This window comes from Heptranchias perlo, chromosome 4, assembly GCF_035084215.1.
Source record: "Heptranchias perlo isolate sHepPer1 chromosome 4, sHepPer1.hap1, whole genome shotgun sequence".
In the NCBI taxonomy this organism is placed as follows: Eukaryota; Metazoa; Chordata; class Chondrichthyes; order Hexanchiformes; family Hexanchidae; genus Heptranchias; species Heptranchias perlo.
In genome coordinates, this window is record NC_090328.1 from 45,713,677 (window position 1) to 45,741,478 (window position 27,802).

The 27,802-nt window shown below is 42.6% G+C and overlaps 1 protein-coding gene across 7 annotated transcripts in view; it reads right to left on the minus strand.

Annotated features, from left to right (window-relative positions):
* The window catches only part of LOC137320893 (multiple C2 and transmembrane domain-containing protein 1-like), a 603,286-nt gene that overhangs the window by 418,732 nt on the left and 156,752 nt on the right, over positions 1 to 27,802 (minus strand). Inside the window, exons 1-2 of one of the 7 annotated variants that reach the window (XM_067982851.1) lie at positions 25,638 to 25,781; positions 6,410 to 6,653 (exon numbers count right to left, since the gene is read on the minus strand). The exons of 5 other annotated variants lie outside the window; for them this stretch is intronic. In XM_067982851.1, coding sequence (XP_067838952.1) covers positions 6,410 to 6,499 — 90 coding nt within the window. In that variant the 5' untranslated portion in view covers positions 6,500 to 6,653; positions 25,638 to 25,781. Of the gene's footprint in view, positions 1 to 6,409; positions 6,654 to 25,637; positions 25,782 to 27,802 lie in introns of those variants that run through there. One more of the 7 variants, XM_067982853.1, reaches the window with a different exon arrangement.

Sequence of the window (27,802 nt, forward strand, 5' to 3'; positions counted from 1 at the left end):
CTTAGATACGGGTGCCAGAGGACTGGAGAATTGAAATGTTACACCCTTGTTCAAAAAAGGGTGTAAGGATAAACCCAGCAACTAGGAGGAAGCCTCCGAAAGCTTGTGAATTTAAAATAAAATTGCTGGACTATAACTTGGTGTTGTAAAATTGTTTACAGTTTGTTTATTGCAGTATCAACCAATGTTTACACAATGGGGAAAAAAGCCTTTGACTATGCTGATCAACACCAAGTAAGCTTTTTCTTTCTGTGTTTATCTTTGCACAAGTAACAAAACAACTTATGCAAGAGGTTTGTTCTAGTTACTGGATATGTGAAGGTGGTTGGAACTGGAGTGCATTATTGGATTCTGATAGGGATCATCATGCAGCCTTTCAAAACCACAATATCTGCTGAGACACTCTCATAAACTCCCTGTGTATGGCCGGAGTATTTTGAATTGAACTACTTCCCCACAGAGTGTTGTTTCCCTTTAACACTTCCTTTATATTAGTAAATAACCCTCCTTTGTTCTTTTTCCCTATTAACTATTTCCTCCTATCTTGTTTCCAAGATATTGATTGGCGAAGTAGATTTTTTACTGTATGCAAAAGATCATTTCTTCTGCATATTAGATTTTTCAAAAAATAAATGAGCAAACAGAGAGCAGCAACGGTAGAGAGCAACAATGGACCTTTCTTCCATTTTTATCACTACTTCAAGTCTTGCCCCCATGCTAAAATACATTTACAAAAATTAGACCTCCCCCCAAAATAAAACCACTAGTTAAGGGCTTATTAAAGGCCATTCTAGAGTAACTCGTAAAGAATTCTGAAAGATGAAATAAAAATGAAAATGGAATCAGTACTCTCATTTGGATTTGTTGAAGAAAGGCCAAGATTTCAATAGTTGCCAATCGTCTACTTCTTGCACGGATGATCAGCATTTTGGACCTCCATTCGTGCTGCTTGTGCAGGAATCCAAATACTTGCTCATTCTAAATGTATTTTGTGTTATCTCTTCTGAGTATGCTTCAATGTTTTAATACATGTGCAGAAGAGATAACTCACACTGCATTGTGGAGTAAGTTCATTGGTCCACCAAGCTCCTGAGCAAATGGGGACTGAGAACATTAGCAGATATGTCTTTCTCACTGTTATAGGTCTCCCGGTGTCACAATATTGCACTCTGATCAAATCCTTTCCCCCTCACCTCCACTCAGCAACCTCCCGTTGGACAGCCCAGCTAAGATTCATCCATGGGTATGAACTAACATTTTACAACTCTGCACTTCATTGGAACTGCAACACAACATACCATCTTGCCGCCATCTGACCGTTTGGCTTTTAATAGTACATATAGTACATATTATTAAATTGAGAATGGGTAATGTAGGACTCAATGGTAAATCACTTGGGAACATAGGCTTTTCTGTTCTGGAAGATGGGTTTGAACAGATAGAAAAAAGGTATTTTCTTTAACACCATTATGTGTCTCAAGTGACATGCACTCAAACCATCTCCCAGATGGTAGCTTAACAACTCTCATTATTAACATCTAAGTGAGCCAGCAAGATATAACATAAGGGTATTTCCATCTGTGGCAATGCTGAATAAAGACTTTTCCTGAATAATTTAGATCAGTTATTTAGCCAACGACCAATGCCATAAACTTCTTATTAAATTGCTCTTCTACCACTCAAAAAATCCTGTAATAAAAGAACAAGAGACCGAAAAAAAAGTCAATTTATTTTTATTATTCTCTTGTCCCAGCTTTTGATTATTTTTCTGAAAAATATGTATCCATAGAGAAGGCTTATGATTTACTTTCGCAGCTCTGCTAAGATTCTTCAGGCCAAAGCATCTATACACATCCCAGATTTCTCAAACTCAGTTTATATTCTGAAACTTGTTCTGAAATATATTTGGAAGAGTTATTTCTACAGTGTAAACAGTCAACAAAAATATACGCCTTTGGCTATTTTCAAGAATAGTTGCATTCTTATTTGTTAAATAAATACTACCCTGGTATGCCATCCTTCTGTCTTTGATCTACCCCACAAGCTTGCAGGCAATAGGGAATGCCAGTGTATTGAGATTAAGACTACACCATTGACATCCTTGTTTTACACTTCTGTGGCTGGAATTCAAAGAACTGTATGACTTTGTAAAGACTGTATCTGGAGAGATCTTGCCATTGCCACTCAGCATATGAGAGTGATATTCCTGACATAGGAATGTGGTGCCAATCAGGCCAGTCAAGCTTTGTGGGGTTAAATTCTGGAGCCCCCCAATTTTGCCCACCCCGTGCAGCGTTACACCCCACACACAAATGGTGAGGTCCAAGAAGCCTGGGATATTGGGCATCGGATCTCATCATCATGAAGCTGGCGCAGCTGTAGAAGGCAGCATCAGATAACTCCTCCAAGTTTGGGCCACTGCTGGTGCAGGCCTGGATGGCCATTTTGGGGCCACGTAGTGCTTGAAAAACAGGTGCTATGTGGCCTAATTTAACCCCCTGTGTCTTTTAAGGACCACTGAAAAAGGAAGAAAGGTAGGAAGAAAAGAAGAACTTGCATTGATATGGGAGCTTTCATGTTCTACATTATAGTATAGGAGCTTGGGTCAGAAAATTCGTCATTCTGACTTTCATTACTTTTGCTCGTTAACAGAAATAGAATTGCTCAATGCTACAGTCTAGCTAATAAAATGTTCTATTTTGGCATATGAAACTGTGCCTGGAAACACTCATTCCTCTCACTTAGAATGCTTTTCTTGTTATAATACGATCTTCAATGACTCCCAAACACTGTCACAATAAAGTATTACTGCACTACAATGGAAGAAAAGTGGGACCTGCTCCTTAAAAGGGCTTCTCTACTTTGAATCATTTGCTCATCCCAGTTAGCCATCAGCTTTTAAAAAGAACACATTGCAGTATGTCACTGCCTTTGACCACAAACAATTCACTAGAGTTGTGGCTGTCTCAATTCATCACATACAGCAAAGCTACAGTAGCATTTCAAGGACTGACAGAATATATTACTAATCACATGTAATGGAGGAAAGATGCCCATATAACGTATCTTGGCTTTGAATGGTCTGAGACATTCACATCACCTCAGTTTTATTGTCGCAGTGCAGTATATATTTTCAATAACTAATTAACATTCTTTTCAAAATTATAACTTTTAACAAATTGTACAAATTATTTTTTGTGACCTGCTGAATGTTTTCCTCCTCAATAAGCTCGGTCACTACTAACATGGCATTACTTGTACCTCATCATGATTGTACATCAAAACTCTGTACCCATCATTATTTACGAATCTGTCTACCAACAGTACTTCAGAAGAGGGTATAGAACATAAGAACATAAGAAATTGGAGCAGGAGTAGGCCAATCGGCCCCTCGAGCCTGCTCCGCCATTCAATAAGATCATGGCTGATCTGATCCCAACCACAAATCTAAAGAACACAAGAAGTCGGAGCAGGACCCGGCCACACAGCCCCTGGGCCCTCTCCGCCACCCACAGGGCATTGACCGATCCGAACTCAGCTTCATGTCCAATTTCCTGCCCGCTCCCCATAACCCCTAATTCCCTTTACTTCTAGGAAACTGTCTATTTCTGTTTTAAATTTATCTAATGATGTAGCTTCCACAGCTTCCTGGGGCAGCAAATTCCACAGACCTACCACCCTCTGAGTGAAGAAGTTTCTCCTCATCTCAGTTTTGAAAGAGCAGCCCCTTATTCTAAGATTATGCCCCCTAGTTCTAGTTTCACCCATCTTTGGGAACATCCTTACTGCATCCACCCGATCAAGACCCTTCACAATCTTATATGTTTCAATTAGATCGCCTCTCATTCTTCTGAACTCCAATGAGTAGAGTCCCAATCTACTCAACCTCTCCTCATATGTCCGCCCCCTCATCCCCGGGATTAACCGAGTGAACCTTCTTTGTACTGCCTCGAGAGCAAGTATGTCTTTTCTTAAGTATGGAGACCAAAACTGTATGCAGTATTCCAGGTGCGGTCTCACCAATACCTTATATAACTGCAGCAATACCTCCTTGTTTTTATATTCTGTCCCCCTAGCAATAAAAGCCAACATTCCGTTGGCTTTCTTGATCACCTGCTGCACCTGCATACCAACTTTTTGATTTTCTTGCACTCGGACCCCCAGATCCCTTTGTACTGCAGTACTTTCCAGTCTCTCGCCATTAAGAAAATAACTTGCTCTCTGATTTTTCCTGCCAAAGTGCATAACCTCACATTTTCCAATATTATATTGCATCTGCCAAATCTCCGCCCACTCACCCAGCCTGTCTATATCCCCTTGCAGGTTTTTTATGTCCTCCTCACTCTCTACTTTCCCTCCCATCTTTGTATCATCTGCAAATTTTGATATGTTACACTCGGTCCCCTCCTCCAAATCGTTAATATAGATTGTAAAGAGTTGGGGACCCAGCACCGACCCCTGTGGAACACCACTGGTTACTGGTTGCCAGTCCGAAAATGAACCATTTATCCCAACTCTCTGCTTCCTGTTCGATAACCAATCCTCCACCCATGCCAGAATATTACCCCCAATCCCGTGATTTTTTATCTTAAGTAATAATCTTTTATGTGGCACCTTGTCGAATGCCTTCTGGAAGTCTAAATACACTATGTCCACTGGTTCCCCTTTATCCACCCTATACGTTATATCCTCGAAGAACTCAAGCAAATTTGTCAGACATGACTTCCCCTTCATAAAGCCATGCTGACTTTGTCCTATTAAATTATGCTTATCTAAATGTTCCGTTACTGTCTCCTTAATAATATAATATACCCTTCATCTGCTATTCCAGACAAAGTAATACTTCATAGTGACACTCTCTGATATATCATGATCTCTGATTCACCCTCACCAACATAACGGCGAATGTAAACACTGCCTTTACAATGCACCTTTTGTAGACTTCCAAAGATAGTCACAAACAGCAATTAATACCTGTTCTGAAAGAAAGACTTGCATTTAAATAGCGCCTTTCATGACCTCAGGACGTCCCAAAGTGTTTTACAGCCAATTAAGTACTTCTGAAGTGTAGTCACTGTTGTAATGTAGGAAACGGGGTAGCCAATTTGTGCACAGCAAGGTCCTATAAACAGCAATGTGATAATGACCGGGTCATTTTTTTTTAAGTGATGTTGGATGAGGGATAAATATTGGCCAGGACACTGGGGCGAACTCCCCTGGTCTTCTTCGAAATAGTGCCATTGGATCTTTTACATCCCCAAGAGGGCAGATGGGACCTGCATTTAATGTTTAATTCGAATGACAGTGAAGCACTCCCTCAGCCTAAATTATGTGCTCAAGTCTCCAGAGTGGGACTTGAACCCACAACCTTCTGACTCGGAGGCAGGAGTACTACCACTGAGCCACAGCTGACACCTTCGAGACCGAAACAGGCCCCGATATTTACCGGGGGGGTGCGTGGGGGGAAGACTTTTAGCAGCCAGGAAACCCGGAAATACGGGGAACGCGGAGGTCCTGCCGAATTTAACAGCAGGACCCTATTTGAATTTTTTTTCTCCATTTCCCGCCCAACAGCCGGCCAGGTTAACGGGCTGGCTGTCGGGTGGGAGGGCCTGTGGTAGAAGGCCGCAGGCGGGGACCGGAGAGGAGGGAGAGATCACCGGGGGAGGGGGTGGGGGAGATTGCGGGTTGGGGGAGATCGTGGAGTGGCATATGATCGCAGGGGAGGGGTTGGCAAATCATGGGGAGGGAGGTCGGTTGTGGCAGAAGATTTGCTTGAGGGGCCGGGGGAAGCACCCCTGCTCCACCTGGCCCACAACCAGTGCTCGAAAAGCACTTAGCTGCTGGATCCTGCAGTTTTCGCATCCCTTCAGCTGACAGGTTTCCCGAGCCCTGGGAAAACCGGCCCGCAGCTGCTAAATCTAAATGGCTGCTAAAATCTGAGGCACACAGCCTCAGTAACATACTTAAATTACTAACCCGCCTCTCGAGAGCAGGTTACTCACCTGTCCCCCTCAATTCGCTCTGGTTAAACCAGAAGTCGGCACGTTCGCAGTGGGTTGGAGTCAGGTTTCACATTTTTAAGAATTTAACCTACCCGCACCCCAGCACCCCCTCACCAGCCCTTCTCCCAACCGTCCTGGGGGTTAAAACTCCCCCCTATAGACTGTTCTCACCACAGATGCTGACTGACCTGTTGTGTTTCAGTTATTTTTATAGATTTCTAGCATTTGCTGTATTTTTCTTTTTATTATATTTAATATCTGTTGTTAATGCCACAGTATTGTTTCAAAACTAATTGCACAACACATTATTTCTTCACATTTTCCGTTTGCACCACTTCAAGTTACTATCACAATAAGTCAAGCAAAAAAATATTATTCTGTAAAATATACTTGAAGATACGCACCTCAAAGTCATCATGTGTTTGTGAAAGTGGTCGTCCAATCTCTACATGCTCCACTTTGCATAAGATTATGTTCTTCAGCTTCAAAAACATCTTCTCCACAAACTGTGAAGACTAAACAGGGTTCATGCACTACACAGGAAGACGACACAGGAAGGGAGATCGGTGCTTAACAGAACGCTTGCAACCCACAAAGCTTATACTCGTTGTTGTACTTGAACTAAACTTCCTCATAGAATCAATCAACCTATACAAAACAAGCAGTCAAAAATATAAAAGAAACTATTTTTAATTAACATGTTACAAGTATTAAAGTACAAATTAGAGCCCGTACTGCAATCAACTTCCACTATATAAATTAGGTAACTGATAATTTCACCAGAACATTTGTTTCTTAAAATTTAATTTTAAGGGTCCATGACAAGTTAGTCAGGCAGCAAGTATACTACTGGATCTTGGTTTGCTCATGCGGAGAATCTGTGGTCACACCACATTTATTTAAAAGGAATGAATACTACAGGCTGCTTTTGAAGTTGCAGAGATAACTTTTATAGAATCATAGAGTTTTATAATAAAGGATGCCATTCTGCCCATCACGCCCGTTCAACTTTCTGAAAGAGCCACCACTTAGTTCCATTCCCCTGCCCTTTTCACATACACGTTTACAGAAACGTACATAAGCTACATAGAAGCCATTTAGATATGAGATGAGAGAATATCATTTAATTTTTCTCTGTGGGTTTTTTTGATTACCAGTCTGTACTGCCACTTAGATCAGGAGTCAGATGTTCCCCAATATACAATAACATGCCAGTTCCTATTTATTGAAAGGATTTATTTTAAAATGTATACCTTTCCTTCGCACTAAGTATTGCAAAATAATTAACGAGGATCTGATTATACTAACATTAACGGCTGCATATAGTAACAGCACTATTCCCGGCCAGAATGGAGATAACGGGGGAATTCCCCCGCCAATCACTGCTGTAAGTGACTGGGATTGATTATATGGACATGACTTCTGTTTCCTCCAGTTCGTAAAGACTCTTTTTAAATGGACTTTGTTTGCTTTGCTGTATGCTTTCTTTGCTGTAAAATACACTTGTAAGTCCTGCCGGCCGTAAGTCCCGCCCCACCTCCAAATCATTGGCTGACACAGTGGTGTGAACAGACACTCCGAATACTGACTGACTAGCATTGGTGATTTACTGAAGAAATACTACAGAATACTAATGACATAACATTCTTGAGGACATTCATTAAATCATTGAAACAATGAGCAGATACAGTGAAATCTCTTGTTAACATATGGGACAAAGCCATCCATCTCTGCATATCCCCACTTAAGAAGGTAAGAATTTACTACATTTGAGAGGATTTTTCTTTTGTGTTGATGAACCTACTCTGTACTCTTCTATTATCTATTCTGTCTATATATTAAGCTAAGTTTGTCTGATGCCCATGGTACCAGTAATCAATTAAAAGGGAATCTATGAATAGAATTAAGGACCCTGTCCTTCCTTGTTCCTTTAATAAACGTTATGAACCAGTAGTATTTCCCATCCGCAATTGAACAGGTTGAAATTTCACTGGAAAAGGTTAAGATCTGTTTAACAGCTTACAGTTCTAACCTGCTTATCTGCTATTTGGACTCCAGTGAAGTCTATAGCTCCTTAGTCTACCTACCTTGGAGATGTGTGCCACACTTCTCTAGAGATTTGTCACAGATTTGAGTGATGGAGGCAGAAACTGTAGCCTGAACCTTGAGAGGGAACTGACCCGAGTGCAGAAGCCTAGTCAATAATTGCCGTCTAGGATAGGGAAGATTATTTCGGAGACTACTTTGACAGAAGATTCAATTGCAATAGTCTTACAAGAAGCAAAGCTTAAGAAAGCATGAAGATGGCTGCTATCTTTGAATTCAAATTATCTGTTGGCTAATGTGTATGAATGATAATTCAAAGGTTAGCTCTTGGCATATGGAATGATATAGCTCAAAGGAGACTAATCCCAAGGATGTGTGAAAATGCACACTTAATGAATATCAAATCCTAAGTAGGCTCCAATCGAAACTGTTGTAAATTCACTAGAAATGCAAGCTCACAAGACAATGGTAGGAGCCTCACACCTTCTATGTGGGAGTTTGGATCAACTCATCAACTAGGTACAGGTAGACGTGCAGATATATCTGAGTCACAGTGCAGCTGCTATAACTGACAAGCACCTGAACACTCTGAACACTGATCCCAATCTAAAGAGGAACGTTTGAATGTTGGCCCTCCAACCTCTCCATCCACATGCAATGCTGCACCCATCCCTCTGCCAATGATATCACTAGCAGCCTCCTACATTGCCATGAGCACTTGCACTGATGACAGGCCTCCTCCAGATCCTGCCATCTGCAATTTGTTCTGTGCCAGCTTATCCTGCAGGAAGAGTGGGAGTGAGTTAGTGTGTGCCCTGTTGCAGGGTTGGAAAGATGTGGAAGGCTGCTAAAGTTGATATTCATGCTGAGAGGAAGAAGCAGCAGGTGTGGGGAAAAGGGGGAAGTGGATGTGAGAGCAGTGGCAAGTGTTGAATGTGTAGGTCACAGCAGAAGGAGGAGCAGGGAAGTGCTCTGCCGCTCTTGTATGAGAGTCATAGGAAGCAGAGAAGGGAAGGCATAATAGTGCTGGGTCTGAAGTAGGGTAGCGCAGGGCTGTGTACAGAGTAAGCGAGATGTGAATAGGAATCTTATCATAGCAGCTCTGGCGGCATTGCTGCCATGTCCTAGAAGCGATGCTGGTGGCATTCTCCTTCCTTCTCTCCACTGCTGTTGTACAATTTACCTGGGCACCCCGCAGCCATCACGTGGTAAAAGGGCTTCCCACCTCCTAGTAACTTGTTCTGCTAGTACCTCCACGGCACCATCTGCATATCTGGGGGCCCTGGTTGCAGTCATCTTCTCTGTTGGTGGAGAAATTCTTCCAACGTTGAGCCATGAAAAAATGCACCTTCCCTTTAAGTGCTGCAGGCGAACTTTAAATCGCAGGAACCCCACCGGATTTCCCACCCTCCCAATAGGCGAGCTGCCAACAGATAGCGCGAATCACATTAGCAGCTCGTCCTTCATACTAAAATGAGGCTCAACCACCAAAAAATTTGGGCCACCAAAATGCAGCTTCCCGTCAACATCATCGGGTGGGTGTCATGGATGCCCTACCTACCACCCGTCTGATATACACGACAAGCCCAAATTGGCCCCTTTGACTTATACTATGTAATGTTAAACTTGGTACTAATTGTATTAGTTTAGTGATCTGGTTGGCTAGTTTAGATCTGAATACTCACTCAGACTGTTTCAGAAACCCAAATTCCAGATCCCTGATTTGATATTTCAAAACCACAATGAAGATGTCCAACAGTTGACGACCAAACCAAAAAATCAGTAGTTTTATATTTAAACATAGATATATTGAAAGATTACAAAAGAGAGCACAACTTTTAATCAACTTTCCTATAATGTTTGGTCAGTAACCAAGTTTTCTCAATGATTCTATAGAAATGGTGTCATTATTATTACTTCTTCAGTATGAATATTGTTGGCCAAGAGCAGCATGGAAACCAACTGGCTCCACGGACAGCCGCTGCTGACACAAAGCCAAGCAACTGAATAAAATCATCCCATATATACGAACATACGAACAATGACTGACAGGAAATTGTGGGTTTAAGTCCCACTCCATAGACCTGAGCACAAAATGTAGGCTGACACTTCAGTGCAGTAGTGATGGAGTGCAGCACTGTTGAAGATGCCGTCTTTCGGATGAGACGTTAAACGAGGCCACATCTGTCCTCTCAGATGGACATCAAAAATCCCATAGCACCATTAGAAGAAGAGCAGGGGAGTTCTCCCAGGGTCCTGGCCAATATTTATCCCTCAACCAACATCATTAAAACAGATTATCCGGTCATTATCACATTGCTGTTTAAGAACATAAGAACATAAGAAATAGGAGCAGGAGTAGGCCAATCGGCCCCTCAAGCCGGCTCCGCCATTCAATAAGATCATGGCTGATCTGATCCTAACCTCAAATCTAAATTCATGTCCAATTTCCTGCCCGCTCCCCGTAACCCCTAATTCCCTTTACTTCTAGGAAACTGTCAATTTCTGTTTTAAATTTATTTAATGATGTAGCTTCCACAGCTTCCTGGGGCAGCAAATTCCACAGACCTACTACCCTCTGAGTGAAGAAGTTTCTCCTCATCTCAGTTTTGAAAGAGCAGCCCCTTATTCTAAGATTATGCCCCCTAGTTCTAGTTTCACCCATCCTTGGGAACATCCTTACCGCATCCACCCGATCAAGCCCCTTCACAATCTTATATGTTTCAATAAGATCGCCTCTCATTCTTCTGAACTCCAATGAGTAGAGTCCCAATCTACTCAACCTCTCCTCATATGTCCACCCCCTCATCCCCGGGATTAACCGAGTGAACCTTCTTTGTACTGCCTCGAGAGCAAGTATGTCTTTTCTTAAGTATGGAGACCAAAACTGTATGCAGTATTCCAGGTGTGGTCTCACCAATACCTTATATAACTGCAGCAATACCTCCCTGTTTTTATATTCTATCCCCCTAGCAATAAAAGCCAACATTCCGTTGGCCTTCTTGATCACCTGCTGCACCTGCATACCAACTTTTTGATTTTCTTGCACTAGGACCCCCAGATCCCTTTGTACTGCAGTACTTTCCAGTTTCTTGCCATTAAGATAATAACTTGCTCTCTGATTTTTCCTGCCAAAGTGCATAACCTCACATTTTCCAATACTGTATTGCATCTGCCAAATCTCCGCCCACTCACCCAGCCTGTCTATATCCCCTTGTAGGTTTTTTATGTCCTCCTCACTCTCTACTTTCCCTCCCATATTTATATCATCTGCAAACTTTGATATGTTACACTCGGTCCCCTCCTCCAAATCGTTAATATAGATTGTAAAGAGTTGGGGACCCAGCACCGACCCCTGCAGAACACCACTGGCTACTGGTTGCCAGTCTGAGAATGAACCATTTATCCCAACTCTCTGCGTCCTGTTAGATAACCAATCCTCCACCCATGCTAGAATATTACCCCTAATCCAGTGATTCTTTATCTTGAGCAATAATCTTTTATGTGGCACCTTGTCGAATGCCTTCTGGAAGTCTAAATACACTACGTCCACTGGTTCCCCTTTATCCACCCTGTACGTTATGTCCTCAAAGAACTCAAGCAAACTTGTCAGACATGACTTCCCCTTCATAAAGCCTTGCTGACTTTGTCCTATTAAATTATGTTTATCCAAATGTTCCGCTACTGTCTCCTTAATAATAGACTCCAAAATTTTACCCACCACAGATGTTAGGCTAACTGGTCTATAATTTCCAGCCTTCTGCCTACTACCCTTTTTAAATAAGGGTGTTACATTAGCAGTTTTCCAATCTGCTGGGACCTTTGCCGAGTCCAGAGAATTTTGGAAAATTATTACCAAAGCATCCACAATCCCAACTGCCACTTCCCTCAAGACCCTAGGATGTAAGCCATCAGGTCCAGGGGATTTATCTGCCTTGAGTCCCATTAATTTACTGAGTACCAATTCCTTAGTGATTTTAATCGTATTTAGCTCCTCTCCCCCAGAGCCCCCTGTTTGTCCAGTGTTGGGTTATTCTTAGTGTCCTCTACTGTAAAGACTGAAACAAAATATTTGTTCAGCATTTTTGCCATCTCCATGTTTCCCACCATTAATTTCCCGGACTCATCCTCTAAGGGACCTACGTTTGCCTTAGCCACCCTTTTTCTTTTTATATAACTATAGAAACTCTTGCTATCCGTTTTTATATTTTTTGCTAATTTATTTTCATAATCTATCTTCCCTTTCTTAATCAATCCTTTAGTTACTTTTTGCTGTCTTTTGAAGACTTCCCAATCTTCTATCCTCCCACTAAGTTTGGCTACCTTATATGTCCTTGTTTTTAGTCGGATACTATCCTTAATTTCTTTACTTAGCCACGGATGGCTGTCATTTCTTTTACACCCTTTTTTCCTCAGTGGAATATTTTTTTTTTGAAAGTTGTAAAATAACTCCTTAAATGACCTTGCTGTGCACAAATTGGCTTCTGTGTTTCCTACATTACAACAGTGACTCCACTTCAAAAAAAAGTGATTTGGGACGTCCTGAGATTGTGCAAGGCGTTATATAAATGCAAGACTTTCTCTCTTTGATTAACAGCCTGACAGGCTGTGGTATGAACTCTCCTTCCATGGCCACAACCATATTTATACTGGCCGATAGGATGATTAGTTCTATATGGCGGGAAGGTTTTATGGGCTCCCACAACCTGTACAATGAGGGGGGGGCCACCTTCACCCACCAGACACGAGTATCCCGCTGGATGTCAACCCAGAATTCAGAGCTGGATCTCCGGTCTCCGCTCACCTGGACTGTCTGGAGCGGGGTTCAAATCCTGCACATTTGGACACAGGTCCGGGAATGTTACCACTAAGTCAAAGGCTCCCATCCCAGGAAAAGGTGCTAAAGCTTAAGAAAAAGTTCCTTCACCCACCACTCAGCAATTATTTGAAGCCTAGTAATTTGTCAAGGGAATTTAATATCTGTCCTACTACACCTTCTGTTGTTTGGTTATGTACTGATACTAATTAAATGCTAACGGAAACTGCAACCCACACAGAAAGCGGAAGTTGTTTACAGAGCCTCGCTGTGGTTTCCCCATCAGGGAGAGATTTATTGGCAGCATTACAAATGAATAACTCCGTCAGTCAGATCTTCAGCTTTTCTTTAGCCTTCACTGACAGTGCCAATAGTAACAAAAAGGGAAATTGTGTGTTGCGTTGGCACAACTCACTAGCTTTGTAATCCCTTGGAGAGGAGGAGGTGGGGAGTTGGGGGGGCAGCAGAAGCAGGAACTGAATATTAATATTTTAATGATGCAGAAGTGATATCGTTACACCTGCTGTCTCATTTTCAGGTCATTACGATGGTACTGCACTAGATTGTAATGACGTCCATATATAACAAGCATCCAGGCTTCCTAGTCGCTCAGCTGCAAACGGCAGTAAGTTTAAAAGGCCCAGTAACAAGATTCATTCAGCAGCTTTAAGGCCATTTCTATCCTGATTGCCTTAATATTTCTGGCGTTTATTTCCCTGCTTTCATGAACTTTTGTGATAATTGCTTAGCTGCTGTTTTTCTTCCAGCTCCATTATTGCCACCGATGAGATCACCAGTGGGAATCCTCCATTTCAGTATTTTGGTGGCAAAAAATGAAGGACCAATGGAGTGATGTCAGGCAGGCCAGGCTGCATCAGAGTTGTGCTTTCTCATTTACCAGTACTGGCCACCCACATCTAGAGACAGAGGCGAACATCCCTCGCTTTGACAGAGGATTAGTGAATGCAGAAGCTCCTATTCCCAAAGTAAGCTGAGACAGCAGCCAGATGGTACAAACACGATATGCGAATGCCTGACTGATCTTACTGCTGGATGTTTCCTTGGAAGCACTCCAATCACAAGATGCCATGCTTTCAGTGATATTGCATGATTGAAAAGACATGCCAGGGTGATCAACAGCCAGCATAGCCTGCTTGACCATCAACTTAAACCAGCCAGCGTTCCCACCCTTAATTATTACTGAATGATTTTGCTGGCAATCGGGCATGTATGGTCATCAGGTTAATGTATGCACAATCAGGCTCAACTGACTGTCAAAATTTATTTGGCAACACTCCTGTGAAGCGCCTTGGTATGTTTTTACTATGTTAAAGGCGCTATATAAATGCAAGTTGTTGTTGTTGCTGTGATGCCTCCCACATTTGAATAGCCTATTAAAGTAACATGTGAAGAATAGCTATTTTGATAACATACCAGAAAGTGCCTGATACCCGTGAATCTGTACTCCAGAACAGGCCAGTACCTCCAGGAGAAGAGGAGGAAAAAATGGAAGGGATAAAAAAACATATCAGGTTCTGGGACTGTATGCCATTTTCTTTATAAATGAGACAAGTATTTACAAAATCAGAAATTCACCATGGAGCACAGCATAGAGAGTACAATACTAGGCCTCAAACCCAATGGTTCTGAGTTTGCCACTGCAATCTTCCCACTGAAGCTAGAAATGAGCTTTGTCATTTTATAAACAGGCCATAAGAAAAGGTGCCTCAGGATAGCAGGGGTCTGAAAGAAAGTTGTGGTTGGCTCATCCTGTCCATCAATCAGAGTAGCACTGACCCATCCCACTAGGACTTCCTAGCTGAGAAGCATATATATAACCCTGGACTCATGAGTAATGCATATTTGTAGGTGGACTTGCTGAGCAACAAAGTGATGATCTCCAGGAGTAGTATTTAATGAAATGCTTCATACTGCAAATAAAAAAAGTAGCTTGAGAACAAAGAAGACAATACAAGAAATGTTTCTCTTGAAAAGATCCCTTCAATAGGTTAAAAATTCTAAACCTGGTCACGTTTTTTGAGCAATCAGTGTTCATTGTGCACTGCGTGTGACATAACCTTCGTACGAAAACCATCTTTCCATAAAAGTGCTGCAGTAATTGGAAGAGAATGAAGGATTGGTTCCACTTGGGGTTCCCAACCCTCCTGGAGTCTGCAGGGATTAAACATACAGGCATAAAAAAAATTGTAGGTAGGGAAAAAAGACTGTGAATAACAGCATAGAATCATCCAATTTGGCAATAAAGAGTCGCTTTGCTTTTCAATTGGTGTGGGAAGGTGATGTGACATGAGGATGGACGTGTCAGGCGACCAATGGCGGGAGCGGGGGCAGTTGGAGGCACAAGATTATGTGAAGAAACCTCCCAGAATATGTCCGACCAAAGTTCACAACCCTACTTCCACTGTGTCATTAAGTTAAAGTACTGTATTATAATTAGCACCTCAGCAAAACAGAAACCTTTCATTCACAATGCTCTCATTCCATTGGATGATGTATCCAAAAAAACAACCATTTGCCAAAAAAAGGTTAAAATGTGGCTCAGCCAGTCCAGCTACCTAGTGACTGACACTTTCAGCACCGAAGGATTGTTTGAGTGGGTTCAAAAAAGTACGACAGCAATTTTTCCATTAAGTTCTTTTGTCAAACGGTATTACAAGATTGATATTACACACCAGAATGAATGGACAAAGAGCAATCGCTGAAGTTTTGGTTTTCTCTTTCCTGAGTTTTGGATGCAGCACAGTGATGGTTCCTGTGATAAAACTGAAGCATTTTTACCTTTGGTGTATCAAGTTATTGGCTTCTTACTTTCTGCCAAGGTACATAGAGTTAAAAAACAGATTCAGCTGCAGAAAATGATCCAGCTTGTTTTAATACACAATAGCAACAGGATGGACAGGTCTGTGACAATTATCCGAGGGAGGGATATTCAATTGAAATATAAGGATCCTGTTTCATTGTCAGAGTTTAAGTGATACATATTTAAATTTTCTTTATCCTGGTCAGATTATATGTCAATCCATCTAGAAGCTAGAGAATTGTAAACAATTTTACAACACCAAGTTATAGTCCAACAATTTTTATTTGAAATCTACAAGCTTTCGGCGGCTTCCTCCTTCCTCAGGTAAATGTTTACATGAGGAAGGAGGAAGCCTCCGAAAGCTTGTAGATTTCAAATAAAAATTGTTGGACTATAACTTGGTGTTGTAAAATTGTTTACAATTGTCAACCCCAGTCCATCACCGGCATCTCCACATTAGAAGCTAGAGAGTGAGAGAGAGAAACTCTGTGCAATGGCAACAGTGAACTGCTTATAAGAATAAGTCAGGGACCTTCAGCCAGGTCCAGTTCACATTGAATTTTAGGACAGCTGATTGTTATTTTCTATCTTCCATGGAGAGATAATGTAAATCTATAGTGTATCATTGCTACAGCTCACTTATCCACGTACTTTTAAGGAATCTTTTCGGCAGTTGATAGCCTAAAGCTCGATATAATAGAATGCTTATCCTACTGCCTTCCAAAATTAAAGAAGATCGTGTGAGGGTACCTAATATAACCAGTAAGTGGAAATACAGTGATGAAGGTTTTCTGTATGACCCCTGGGCTTGCTACAAATGACCTGGATATTGAACAGGTGAAGGCACACACTGGTTTGTATCAATTTTTTTATTCGTTCATGGGATGTGGCGTCGCTGGCAAGGCCGGCATTTATTGCCCATCCCTAATTGCCCTTGAGAAGGTGGTGGTGAGCTGCCTTCTTGAACCGCTGCAGTCCGTGTGGTGACGGTTCTCCCACAGTGCTGTTAGGAAGGGAGTTCCAGGATTTTGACCCAGCGACAATGAAGGAACGGCGATATATTTCCAAGTCGGGATGGTGTGTGACTTGGAGGGGAACGTGCAGGTGGTGTTGTTCCCATGCACCTGCTGCCCTTGTCCTTCCAGGTGGTACAGGTCGCGGGTTTGGGAAGTACTGTCGAAGAAGCCTTGGCGAGTTGCTGCAGTGCATACTGTGGATGGTACACACTGCAGCCACAGTGCGCCGGTGGTGAAGGGAGTGAATGTTCAGGGTGGTGGATGGGGTGCCAATCAAGCGGGCTGCTTTGTCCTGGATGGTGTTGAGCTTCTTGACTGTTGTTGGAGTTGCACTCATCCAGGCAAGTGGAGAGTATTCCATCACACTCCTGATTTGTGCCTTGTAGATGGTGGAAAGGCTTTGGGGAGTCAGGAGGTGAGTCACTCACTGCAGAATACCCAGCCTCTGACCTGCTCTTGGAGCCACAGTATTTATGTGGCTGGTCCATTTAAGTTTCTGGTCAATGATGACCCCCAGGATGTTGATGGTGGGGGATTCGGCGATGGTAATGCCGTTGAATGTCAAGGGGAGGTGGTTAGACTCTCTCTTGTTGGAGATGGTCATTGACTGGCACTTGTCTGGCACGAATGTTACTTGCCACTTATGAGCCCAAGCCTGGATGTTGTCCAGATCTTGCTGCATGCGGGCTCGGACTGCTTCATTATTTGAGGGGTTGCGAATGGAACTGAACACTGTGCAATCATCAGCGAACATCCACATTTCTGACCTTATGATGGAGGGAAGGTCATTGTTGAAGCAGCCGAAGATGGTTGGGCCTAGGACAATGCCCTGAGGAACTCCTGCAGCAATGCCCTGGGGCTGAGATGATTGGCCTCCAACAACCACTACCATCTTCCTTTGTGCAAGGTATGACTCCAGCCACTGGAGAGTTTTCCCCCTGATTCCCACTGACTTCAACTTTACTAGGGCTCCTTGGTGCCACACTCAGTCAAATGCTGCCTTGATGTCAAGGGCAGTCACTCTCACCTCACCTCTGGAATTCAGCTCTTTTGTCCATGTTTGAAACAAGGCTGTAATGAGGTCTGGAGCCGAGTGGTCCTGGCGGAACCCAAACTGAGCATCAGTGAGCAGGTTATTGGTGAGTAAGTGCTGCTTGATAGCACTGTCGACGACACCTTCCATCACTTTGCTGATGATTGAGAGTAGACTGATGGGGCGGTAATTGGCCAGTTTGGATTTGTCCTGCTTTTTGTGGACAGGACATAACTGGGTAATTTTCCACATTGTTGGGTAGATGCCAGTGTTGTAGCTTTACTGGAACAGCTTGGCTAGAGACGTAGCCAGTTCTGGAGCACAAGTCTTCAGCACTACAGCCGGGATGTTGTCGGGGCCCATAGTCTTTCCTGTATCCAGTGCACTCAGCCGTTTCTTGATATCACGTGGAGTGAATCGAATTGGCTGAAGGCTGGCTTCTGTGATGGTGGGGATATCGGGAGGAGGCCGAGATGGATCATCTACTCGGCACTTCTGGCTGAAGATGTTTGCAAACGCTTCAGCCTTGCCTTTTGCACTCACGTGCTGGACTCCGCCATCATTGAGGATGGGGATGTTTGCAGAGCCTCCTCCTCCCGTTAGTTGTTTATTTGTCCACCACCATTCACGATTGAATGTGGCAGGACTGCAGAGCTTTGATCTTATCCGTTGGTTGTGGAATCGCTTAGCTCTGTCTATAGCATGTTGCTTCTAGTGTTTAGCATGCATGTAGTCCTGAGTTGTAGCTTCACCAGATTGGCACCTCATTTTTCGGTGCTGCTCCTGGCATGCTCTTCTACACTCCTCACTGAACCAGGGTTGATTTCCTGGCTTGTTGGTAATGGTAGAATGAGGAAAATGCAAACATGAGGTTACAGATTGTGCTGGAATACAGTTCTGCTGCAGCTGATGGCCCACAGCACCTCATGGATGCCCAGTTTTGAGCTGCTAGATCTGTTCTGAATCTATCCCATTTAGCACGGTGATAGTGCCACTCAACACCTTGGATGGTGTCCTCAGTGCGAAGACGGTCACTCCTAACAATACTGTCATGGACAGATGCATTTGCGACAGGTAGATTGGTGAAGATGAGGTCAAGTAAGTTTTTCCCTCGTATTGGTTCACTCACCACCTGCTGCAGGCCCAGTCTAGCAGCTATGTCCTTCAGGACTCGGCCAGCTCGGTCAGTGGTGGTGCTACCGAGCCACTCTTGGTGATGGACATTGAAGTCCCCCACCCAGAGTACATTCTGTGCCCTTGCTACCCTCACATTGCTTCCTCCAAGTGGTGTTCAACATGGAGGACTGATGCATCAGCTGAGGGAGCGCAGTAGGTGGTAATCAGCAGGAGGTTTCCTTGCCCATGTTTGACCTGATGCCATAAGATTTCATGGGGTCCAGAGTCAATGTTGAGGACTCCCAGGGCCACGCTCTCCTGACTGTATATCACTGTACTGCCACCTCTGGTGGGTCTGTCCTGCCGGTGGGACAGGACATACCCAGGGATGGTGTTGGAAGAGTCTAGGACGTTGGCTGTAAGGTATGATTCTGTGAGTATGTCAGGCTGTTGCTTGACTAGTCTGTGGGACAGCTCTCCCAATTTTGGCACAAGTCCCCAGATGTTAGTGAGGAGGACTTTGCAGGGTCGACTGGGCTTGGTTTGCCTTTGTCGTGTCCGGTGCCTAGTGGTCCGATGCCGGGTGGTCCATCTGGTTTTATTCTTATTCTGACTTTTTTTAGCGAGATTGAGTGGCTTTCTAGGCCATTTCAGAGGGCAGTTAAGAATCAACCACATTGCTGTGGGTCTGGAGTCACATATAGGCCAGACCGGGTCAGGACAGCAGGTTTCCTTCCCTGAAGGGCATTAGTGAACCTGATGGTTTTTTACGACAATCCGGTAGTTTCATGGCCACCATTACTGATACTAATATTTTAATTCCAGATTTTATTTAATTAATTGAATTTAAATTCCCCAGCTGCCATGGCAGGATTTGAACTCATGACTCTAGATTATTAGTCCAGGCCTCTGGATTACTCGTCCAGTAACATAACCACTATGCTACCGTACCCGTTCCGTGGGTCAAAACCTCCAAAAAGTAAGTCCCAATAATAAAAACTCTTGTATGGAGCTATTATGTATTACACACATATCTATTTATTTTATTTAACTTAATGCAGATGACATGCACAATGATAATAAAGGTGGCTTTCTCCATACAGCTTATTGTAACAAGCTAATTTCTCATAGCTATAATTATGAATCACCAGGATACTAATTGTGTTCGTACTACTTATTGTGGTACCTACTTATTGTGATAGCTGTGAGAGATTTCACTGGAGGAAATTAATCCTACTTCATAGAAATGTCTCTATGCCTTGATATCCAAACAAAGAATCATAGATTCATACAGCACAGAATGCCTATCGTGCCTGTGCCAGCTCTTTGAAAGAGCTATCAAATTAGTCCCACTCCCCTGCTCTTTCCCCATAACCCTGCAATTTTTTCCTTTTCTGACATTACCTTTTAGAAGCCATAAAAGTATCTATAATTTGCATCAGTATTATATGACAACAAGAGGCTACAATGCGAGATCATGTAGAATGACGACAAGTTGGGAGCCCATAGTGAAAATATTTCAATATTGGGCCGCTGTGTCACCAGCAATGACCATAAGCCCATAAGAGATAGGAGCAGGAGTAGGCCATTCGGCCCCTCGAGCCTGCTCCGCCATTCAATGAGATCATGGCTAATCTGATTTTTACCTCCACTTTCCCACCTTTTCCCCATATCCTTTGACTCCCTTGCTGATCAAAAATTTGTCTAATTCAACCTCAAATGTATTCAATGACTCAGCCTCCACAGCTTTTTGGGGTAAAGAATTCCAAAGATTCACGACCCTCTGGGAGAAGAAATTCCTCCTCATTTTCGTCTTAAACGGGCGACCCCTTATTCTGAGACTATGCCCCCTAGTTTTAGATTCCCCCATGAGGGGTAACATCCTCTCAGCATCTACCCTACCGAGTCCCCTCAGAATCTTATATGTTTCAATAAGATCTCCTCTCATTCTTCTAAACTCCAATGAGTATAGACCCAACCTGTTCAATCTTTCCTCATAAGACAACCCTTCCATACCCGGAATCAACCTAGTGAATCTTCTCTGAACTGCCTCCAATGCAAGTATGTCGTTCCTTAAATAAGGGCACCAGAACTGTACGCAGTACTCCAGGTGTGGTCTCACTTCCCTGCTTTTATATTCCATCCCCTAGAAATAAAGGCCAATATTCCGTTTGCCTTCCGGATTACCTGCTGCACCTGTATGTTGACTTCTTGTGTTTCATGTACGAGGACACCCAGATCCCTCTGTACCACAGCATTTTGTAGTATTTCTCCATTCAAATAATATTTTGCTTTTTTATTTTTCCTCCCAAAGTGGATGACTTCACATTTTCGCACATTGTATTCCATTTGCCAAATTTTTGCCCATTCGCTTAACCTGTCAATATCCCTTCGCAGACACTTTGTGTCCTCAGAGCATCTTGCTTTTCCACCTACCTTCGTATCATCAGCAAATTTGGCCACAAGACGCTCTGTTCGTTCATCCAAGTCATTGGTATATATTTTGAATAGTTGAGGCGCCAGTACTGAGCCCTGTGGCACCCCACTAGTTACAGATTGCCATTTTGAAAATGACCCTTTTATCCCGACTCTTTGTTTTCTGTTAGTTAGCCAATCCTCTATCCATGTCAGTATATTACCCACAACACCATGAGCTCTTGTGCAGTAATCTTTTATGTGGCACCTTAACAAATGCCTTTTGGAAATCCAAATGTACTGCATCCATTAGTTCCCTTTTATCCATCCTGCCGGTTACTTCCTCAAACAACACTAATAAATTGTCAGACACGATTTCCCCTTCATAAAACCATGTTGACTCTCCTTGATTGTATTATGAGTCTCCAAATGTCCTGCTACTACTTCCTTAATAATGGATTCTAGCATTTTCCCAATGACAGATTACCTGCTTTCTGTCTCACTCCCTTCTTGAATAGGGGTGTTATGTTTGTGGTTTTCCAATCCGCTGGGACCTTTCCAGAATCTAGTGAATTCTGGAAGATTACAACCAATGCATCCACTATCTCTGTAGCCACTTCCTTTAAGACCCTCGGACGCAAGCCATCAGGTCCAGGGGACTTGTCAGCCTTTAGACCCATTAGTTTACCTAGTATTTTTTCTTTAGCGATAGTGATTGTTTTTAGTTCCTCCCTCCCCCTAGCCCCTTGATTTTCTACTATTATTGGTATATTATTAGTGTCTTCTACTGTGAAGACAGATACAAAATATCTGTTCAATTCCTCTGCCATTTCCTTGTTTTCTATTATTATATCTCCAGTCTCATCCTCTAAGGGACTAATGTTTACTTTAGCTACCCTCTTCCTTTTTATATACTTGTACAAGCTTTTACTGTCAGTTTTTATATTTCTTGCTAGTTTATTTTCATAATTTATTTTCTCCCTTTTTATTATTCTTTTAGTCATCCTTTGATGGTTTTTAAAGTTTTCCCAATCTTCGGGCTTACCAGTAATCTTTGGCATGTTGTATGGTTTTTCTTTTAACCTGATACCATCCTTGACTTCCTTAGTTAGCCATGTTTGGTTCACCCTTTTTGTGGAGTCTTTCCTCCTCACATGGATATATTTTTGTTGCGAGTCATAAAATATCTTTTTAAATGTTTGCCACTGCTTATCCACCATCATACCATCTAATCTGTTTACCCAGTCCACTTTAGCCAATTCCGCCCTCATTCCTTTATCATTGCCCTTATTTAAATTTAATACAGTAGTTTCAGACCCAAGATCCTCGCTCTCAAATTGGATGTGAAATTCTATCATGTTATGATCACTGCTTCCCAAGGGATCCTTTACTTTGAGATCATTAATTAATCCTGTTTCGTTACCCATTACCAGATCCAAAATGGCCTGTTCCCTGGTTGGTTCCCCCACGTATTGGTCTAAGAAACAGTCTCTAATACACTCTATGAACTCCTCCTCAGAGCTATTTTTGCCAATTTGATTTGTCTAATCTATGTGAAAGTTAAAATCACCCATGATTATTGCATTACCTTTTTTACAAGCCCCCCTTATTTCCTGATTAATATTTTGCCCTACAGTGTAGCTACTGTTAGGGGGCCTATATACTACTCCCACCAGTGATTTCTTTCCCTTGCTATTTCTTACCCAAATTGATTCGACATCTTGGTCTTCTGAGCCAAGATCATTTCTCACTATTATACCAATTTCATCCTTTATTAACAGAGCTACACCACCACCTTTACCTTTTTTCCTATCCTTCCGAAATGTTAAATAACCCTGAATATTTAGCTTCCAACCTTGGTCACCTTGCAACCACGTCTCTGTAATGGCCACAAGATCATACCCATTTGTTTCTATGTGTGCCATCAATTCATCTATCTTATTATGAATGCTGCGCGCATTCAGACAAAGAACCTTTAATTTTGTCTTTTTACCATTCTTTCCTACCCCGGTCCCATTTGCTTGTGCACCCTTATGTTTGTACGCTCTGTCCCTTCCTGACACATTCTGTTTATCATTACCTCCATTACTTTCCTGTACTACTTCCTACAAATGGCCCAAGATAGGCCTCGCTCAACTTCCACTGTTTTATCCTCAATTTAAAACACTTTGAGACATCTTCTTGCACATAAAGAATGCTATAGAAATACAAGTTGTTGTAATTAATTGGTAGTTTAAAACTTTGAGAAACACAACATAAAAGTCTTGTGAAAGAAGATATATTGGTTTTACAAGTGTTATAGTAGCAGGTGTAGAATTTCCTTTGACCCAGTAGAAGCTGAGTTAGCAGATGGATTTGAGGGAACGCAAACTAAATGAGCAATACCTGTATGTTATGACTAAGAGTGAGAATGTGGTAAAAGTGCAGAATAAGGTTGACTGCTAACTCTAACACAATTTATAGTTTTGCACGAAACCAAAAATAATCAGCTTTTCAGCAATACTGATAAACCTCACAAAACAATGTGAGCTCTAAATTGAGACCATTTATTATTTAAATACTGGATTCCTATTTAGTGAGAACAGCACCTTCTACTCACCCCCTCCCCCCATGGAATTTTTCATTGGCAAATTTACTTATTAACCATTATTCTGTCTTCATTTGGATCACACTGACTAACCAACTGAACTCAATTTTTGGTATTTACATGGTCATTTTTGAATTATCGGGCTGGAGCTTGCACTAGAAAAGCAATTCAGTTAGCTCAGTTAGTTTATTTTAAACCAATAGCTTACTTCATAAAAAGGAATAGGAGTAGGCCATTCAGCCCCTTGAGCATGTTCCACAGTTTAATCAGATCTTAGCTGATCTGTACTTCAACTCCATTTACCCGCCTTTGATACATATCCCTTACCTAAAGAAAATCTATCAATGTCAGTCTTGAAAATTTCAATTGATCCAGCATCCACAGACTTTTGCGGGGAGGGCGAATTCCAGATTTCCACAACCCTTTGTGTGACAAAGTGCTTCCAGATTTCACTCCTGAATGGCCTAGCTCTAATTTTAAGATTGTGTCCCCTTGTTCTGATTTCCCCAGCAGAGGAAATAGTTTCTTCTGTATTTACTCTATCGAATCTCTTTATCATTTTATCATATTAGATAACCTCTCAACCTTCCAAACTAGAGAGCAAAGTGCAGTTGCCAACATCCAAGTTATATTAAAAACAAAATACTGCGGATGCTGTTCTGACAAAAGGTCTTCCACCTGAAAATTTAACGCTGTTTCTTTCTCCACAGATGCTGCCTGACTTGCTGAGCTGCTCCAGCATTTTCTGTTTTTATTCCAAGTTTATATTGCTGATTGCACTTTGCCCACCAGGAGAGGGCGCTGAGTTTAAACACATGAGGAGAGCTGCACTTTCCCCAGTGGCTATATTTTGAAGTCCCTGTGGGTCACACGCTTTAGTATGTTCTACAGGCAGATTAGGACCTGGTTGCAGAGCTATGCTGCCACTTTTGTATCATTGCACACCCAAAACTACACGATAGTGTCAGTATAATTGCAGTCCTTGTTATATTTCAAGCAATAGCTTGAAAATATTGCAATTAGAAAAAGCGCCCCTCATCAGTCCGGCACAGCAGCTCATTGACATGCTGCTCTATGTATGTGCTTAATAGGAAAAATAATAGTTTTTTGTGTGAATCGACAAAAGATACTTTCTCGTTAATTGCGTACTGTTATGTGCCCTGTGAATCAATAACCCAACCGGGGAATTTCTTCTCCTTGTAAATAAAATGCTAAATGTAAGCAGAATTTTTACCCAAGGCACTTAGTAATAAGCATGTAAAGAAATTAATTAGAAAAAAAGGATACTTTGTCAACTGCTCCAATTGCGTTATATATTTAAAGAAAAGTGACAGCTGCTTGTGATAAAAATTATACTCAGTGTGGGAACTCTGCAATTGACCCGAAGTGAGCAACCCCTCACCCCCAATACATTGAAGGGGGAACGAAGTTCCACTCTGTATCACACTGAAAACCTACCGCTGGTAAACGGTGGGGAGTCTATTACTTCACCTACTCCTGAGAGTGATACCCGTTATCTCCCGTCCCTCAGTACAGAGCTCCAAAGTAAAGTCCTACTGCTATAAAGAACCTGGACTCTCTGGAGTTAATTTAACATCAGCCCCCTTTGGGTACAATCCCCTCGCCGCCGCGTAGTTTACAGGGTCTCGACCCAAACCCAAGACGATCCTACGACAGTGGCAGTGTAAACGTGGTTAACGCCACAGAGAAATCCGGCTGAGAAACGGTCCCTTTGGGTCATTTGTCAGCACAAAGTGCACACAAAAAATGCAGAGCGCTTACCTTCCTGTGGACGAGAGGTAAAGTCATTCTGGCATCCCCCCACGATGCAGTGAGGCAGCCTACACAAGCCCCGCTACAGCATACGATCACCCCTGAGAGCAGCCTGCTGCACAGTCACTACACCGGGAAACCCATCTATCTGAGACCAGTCACAACTAATGTATTGCGTGTTACTAATCTAAATCCTCCCCACACCCAACTATGGGGAGGAGGAGATGGGGGGGGAAGATGTTAAAAGGTGAGAGACAATCTTCCCCTCATGTTGAAACTTCAAATAATTTGATTATTAAGAACAATAAAAAAAAGGCACAGAAGCACTTCAGAAGGTATATCAAGAAGTAATATCAGGCTATAATTCAGCCTTTCATTCTATAAGATCTGATCAGGGTTAATTTAACTTACAGCTCACATTCTAACGAAATACCAACAATTTTTTAGATTTCATTCAATAACCAACTGATGCCTGTGGGAAAAATAAATAACAGAATATGGCGAAATGGTAATGTATTATTCATTTGGTGAAAATGAGAATACATTTGGTTTAAAATTTATAATCTAAGAATTATAATTATGTTCAGTTCATAATTCAGCATAAATTAACCAGCATCCTAATGTGCATCCGTGTGTGGGGAGGGGCTTGTTGCTTACTTGGCCTGGTGCATTCATTTTCCCTCACACAACAATCCATAGTTTAAATGGTCAAATAATTCAAACTGTGATGCAAGTCTGAGTCAATTATTAAAAGAAAAATTAAACACCAAATAAAAGTATGACTATAATATACCAATTTTAATTGAAGTTTTCCAGGAAACTTGGTAAAATATGGCTGGGATATTTGTTAGCTTCGGTTATCGTTCAAACATTTTATTAAGAGACCGCAGTATCATACTCAAAAAAAACATGAAGCTTGAAGGAGAAAGCAAGCAGGTGCAACCATCTGTTATCATCGGACATGAAAGAATTGAATATACAGAGTGCATCGATCTTTCTGCTGTTTTCTTCCAACTAGATATACACCAGCAGTTGTTTTTCAGGGTTTTCACAGCTCTTCTGCCGAAGTTACGGCAAACAATTAGGAAAAGCCCCGTGGAAATTCAGCCTCAGACTGTCCAGGAAGAGAGCAGAGACAAACAGTGTTCACATATTCAGGGGGGAACTGATTAGATATTTGGCATGGAAAGCGATTGAGGGGTATAGGTCATATGTTGCATGGTACTTTTTTTTGAACTTTGAGACCAATCAAATGGATCACAATTGTCTCTCAGCCCTGTACATTCCTACTTATACAATTTCCAATTATTTTAGGAATTCACTTTCCTTTACATTGCAGATTTCCACCCAAATTAACACTGGCCTCCCATTGTGAGGCTAAATCATCTCTTGATTACTGTAGCATCTTGTCAATAGCAATGCCACTCACAACTCCACTTCTTTACCCCGATACTGTCAACTGTCTTCCTAGGCCACTAAGAGTTGAGGGCCCAAAGTCCTTGGATGGCTCCATTAGAACAGTTTGGAAAAAGGCCAGGACCTAGATACCTTGGGTTCGGACCTTAATTGGAAATCCTTGTTGGCCTTGTATGAGATGGAGCTTCCACTCACTCCTTACAAGGCTAGCTATGACAGGGTTGCAGAACTGAGGACTCCTTATACTGGAAGTTCCTGCCTCCCCAGCCCCTTAGGGACTCCATTAGGGGGGAAACTGCCTGGGGTCTTTGTGGAGAGGGGGCTTGCACACCCCTGATGATGGTCAGGTGCCAGAGTTTCCAGCTACTTGGGGCCAGCGGGTACCCGAGATATGCCTGTATTGGCACGGGTGCTCAGTCATCCCATGCAATGAGCTACCCTCCCACTAATGCGACAAACTCTGATGGGGTCAACACTGGACATCACTGTTCCTCTAAGCTGCGCGCGTGCATGACCGAGCGGCAGTCTGTCGTGGGCTGCGCACCAAACTGGTGCTCTCGGCCCCTCTCTCACACTGACCAGTCTCCAGGTCCCTCACCCACACTGACTAGTGCCCAGACCCCAGGCCCTTCTTCAGCTCTGCCTCCCTGGTCCCCAGTGCTCCAGCCCCAAGCGGGCTGCTCTGCCTCTAGTGCTGGGGAGTGTCTGGAGGTCCGAGTGTCCGATCCGATGGCTCCGGCCCCGGGAGCTGGCAGATT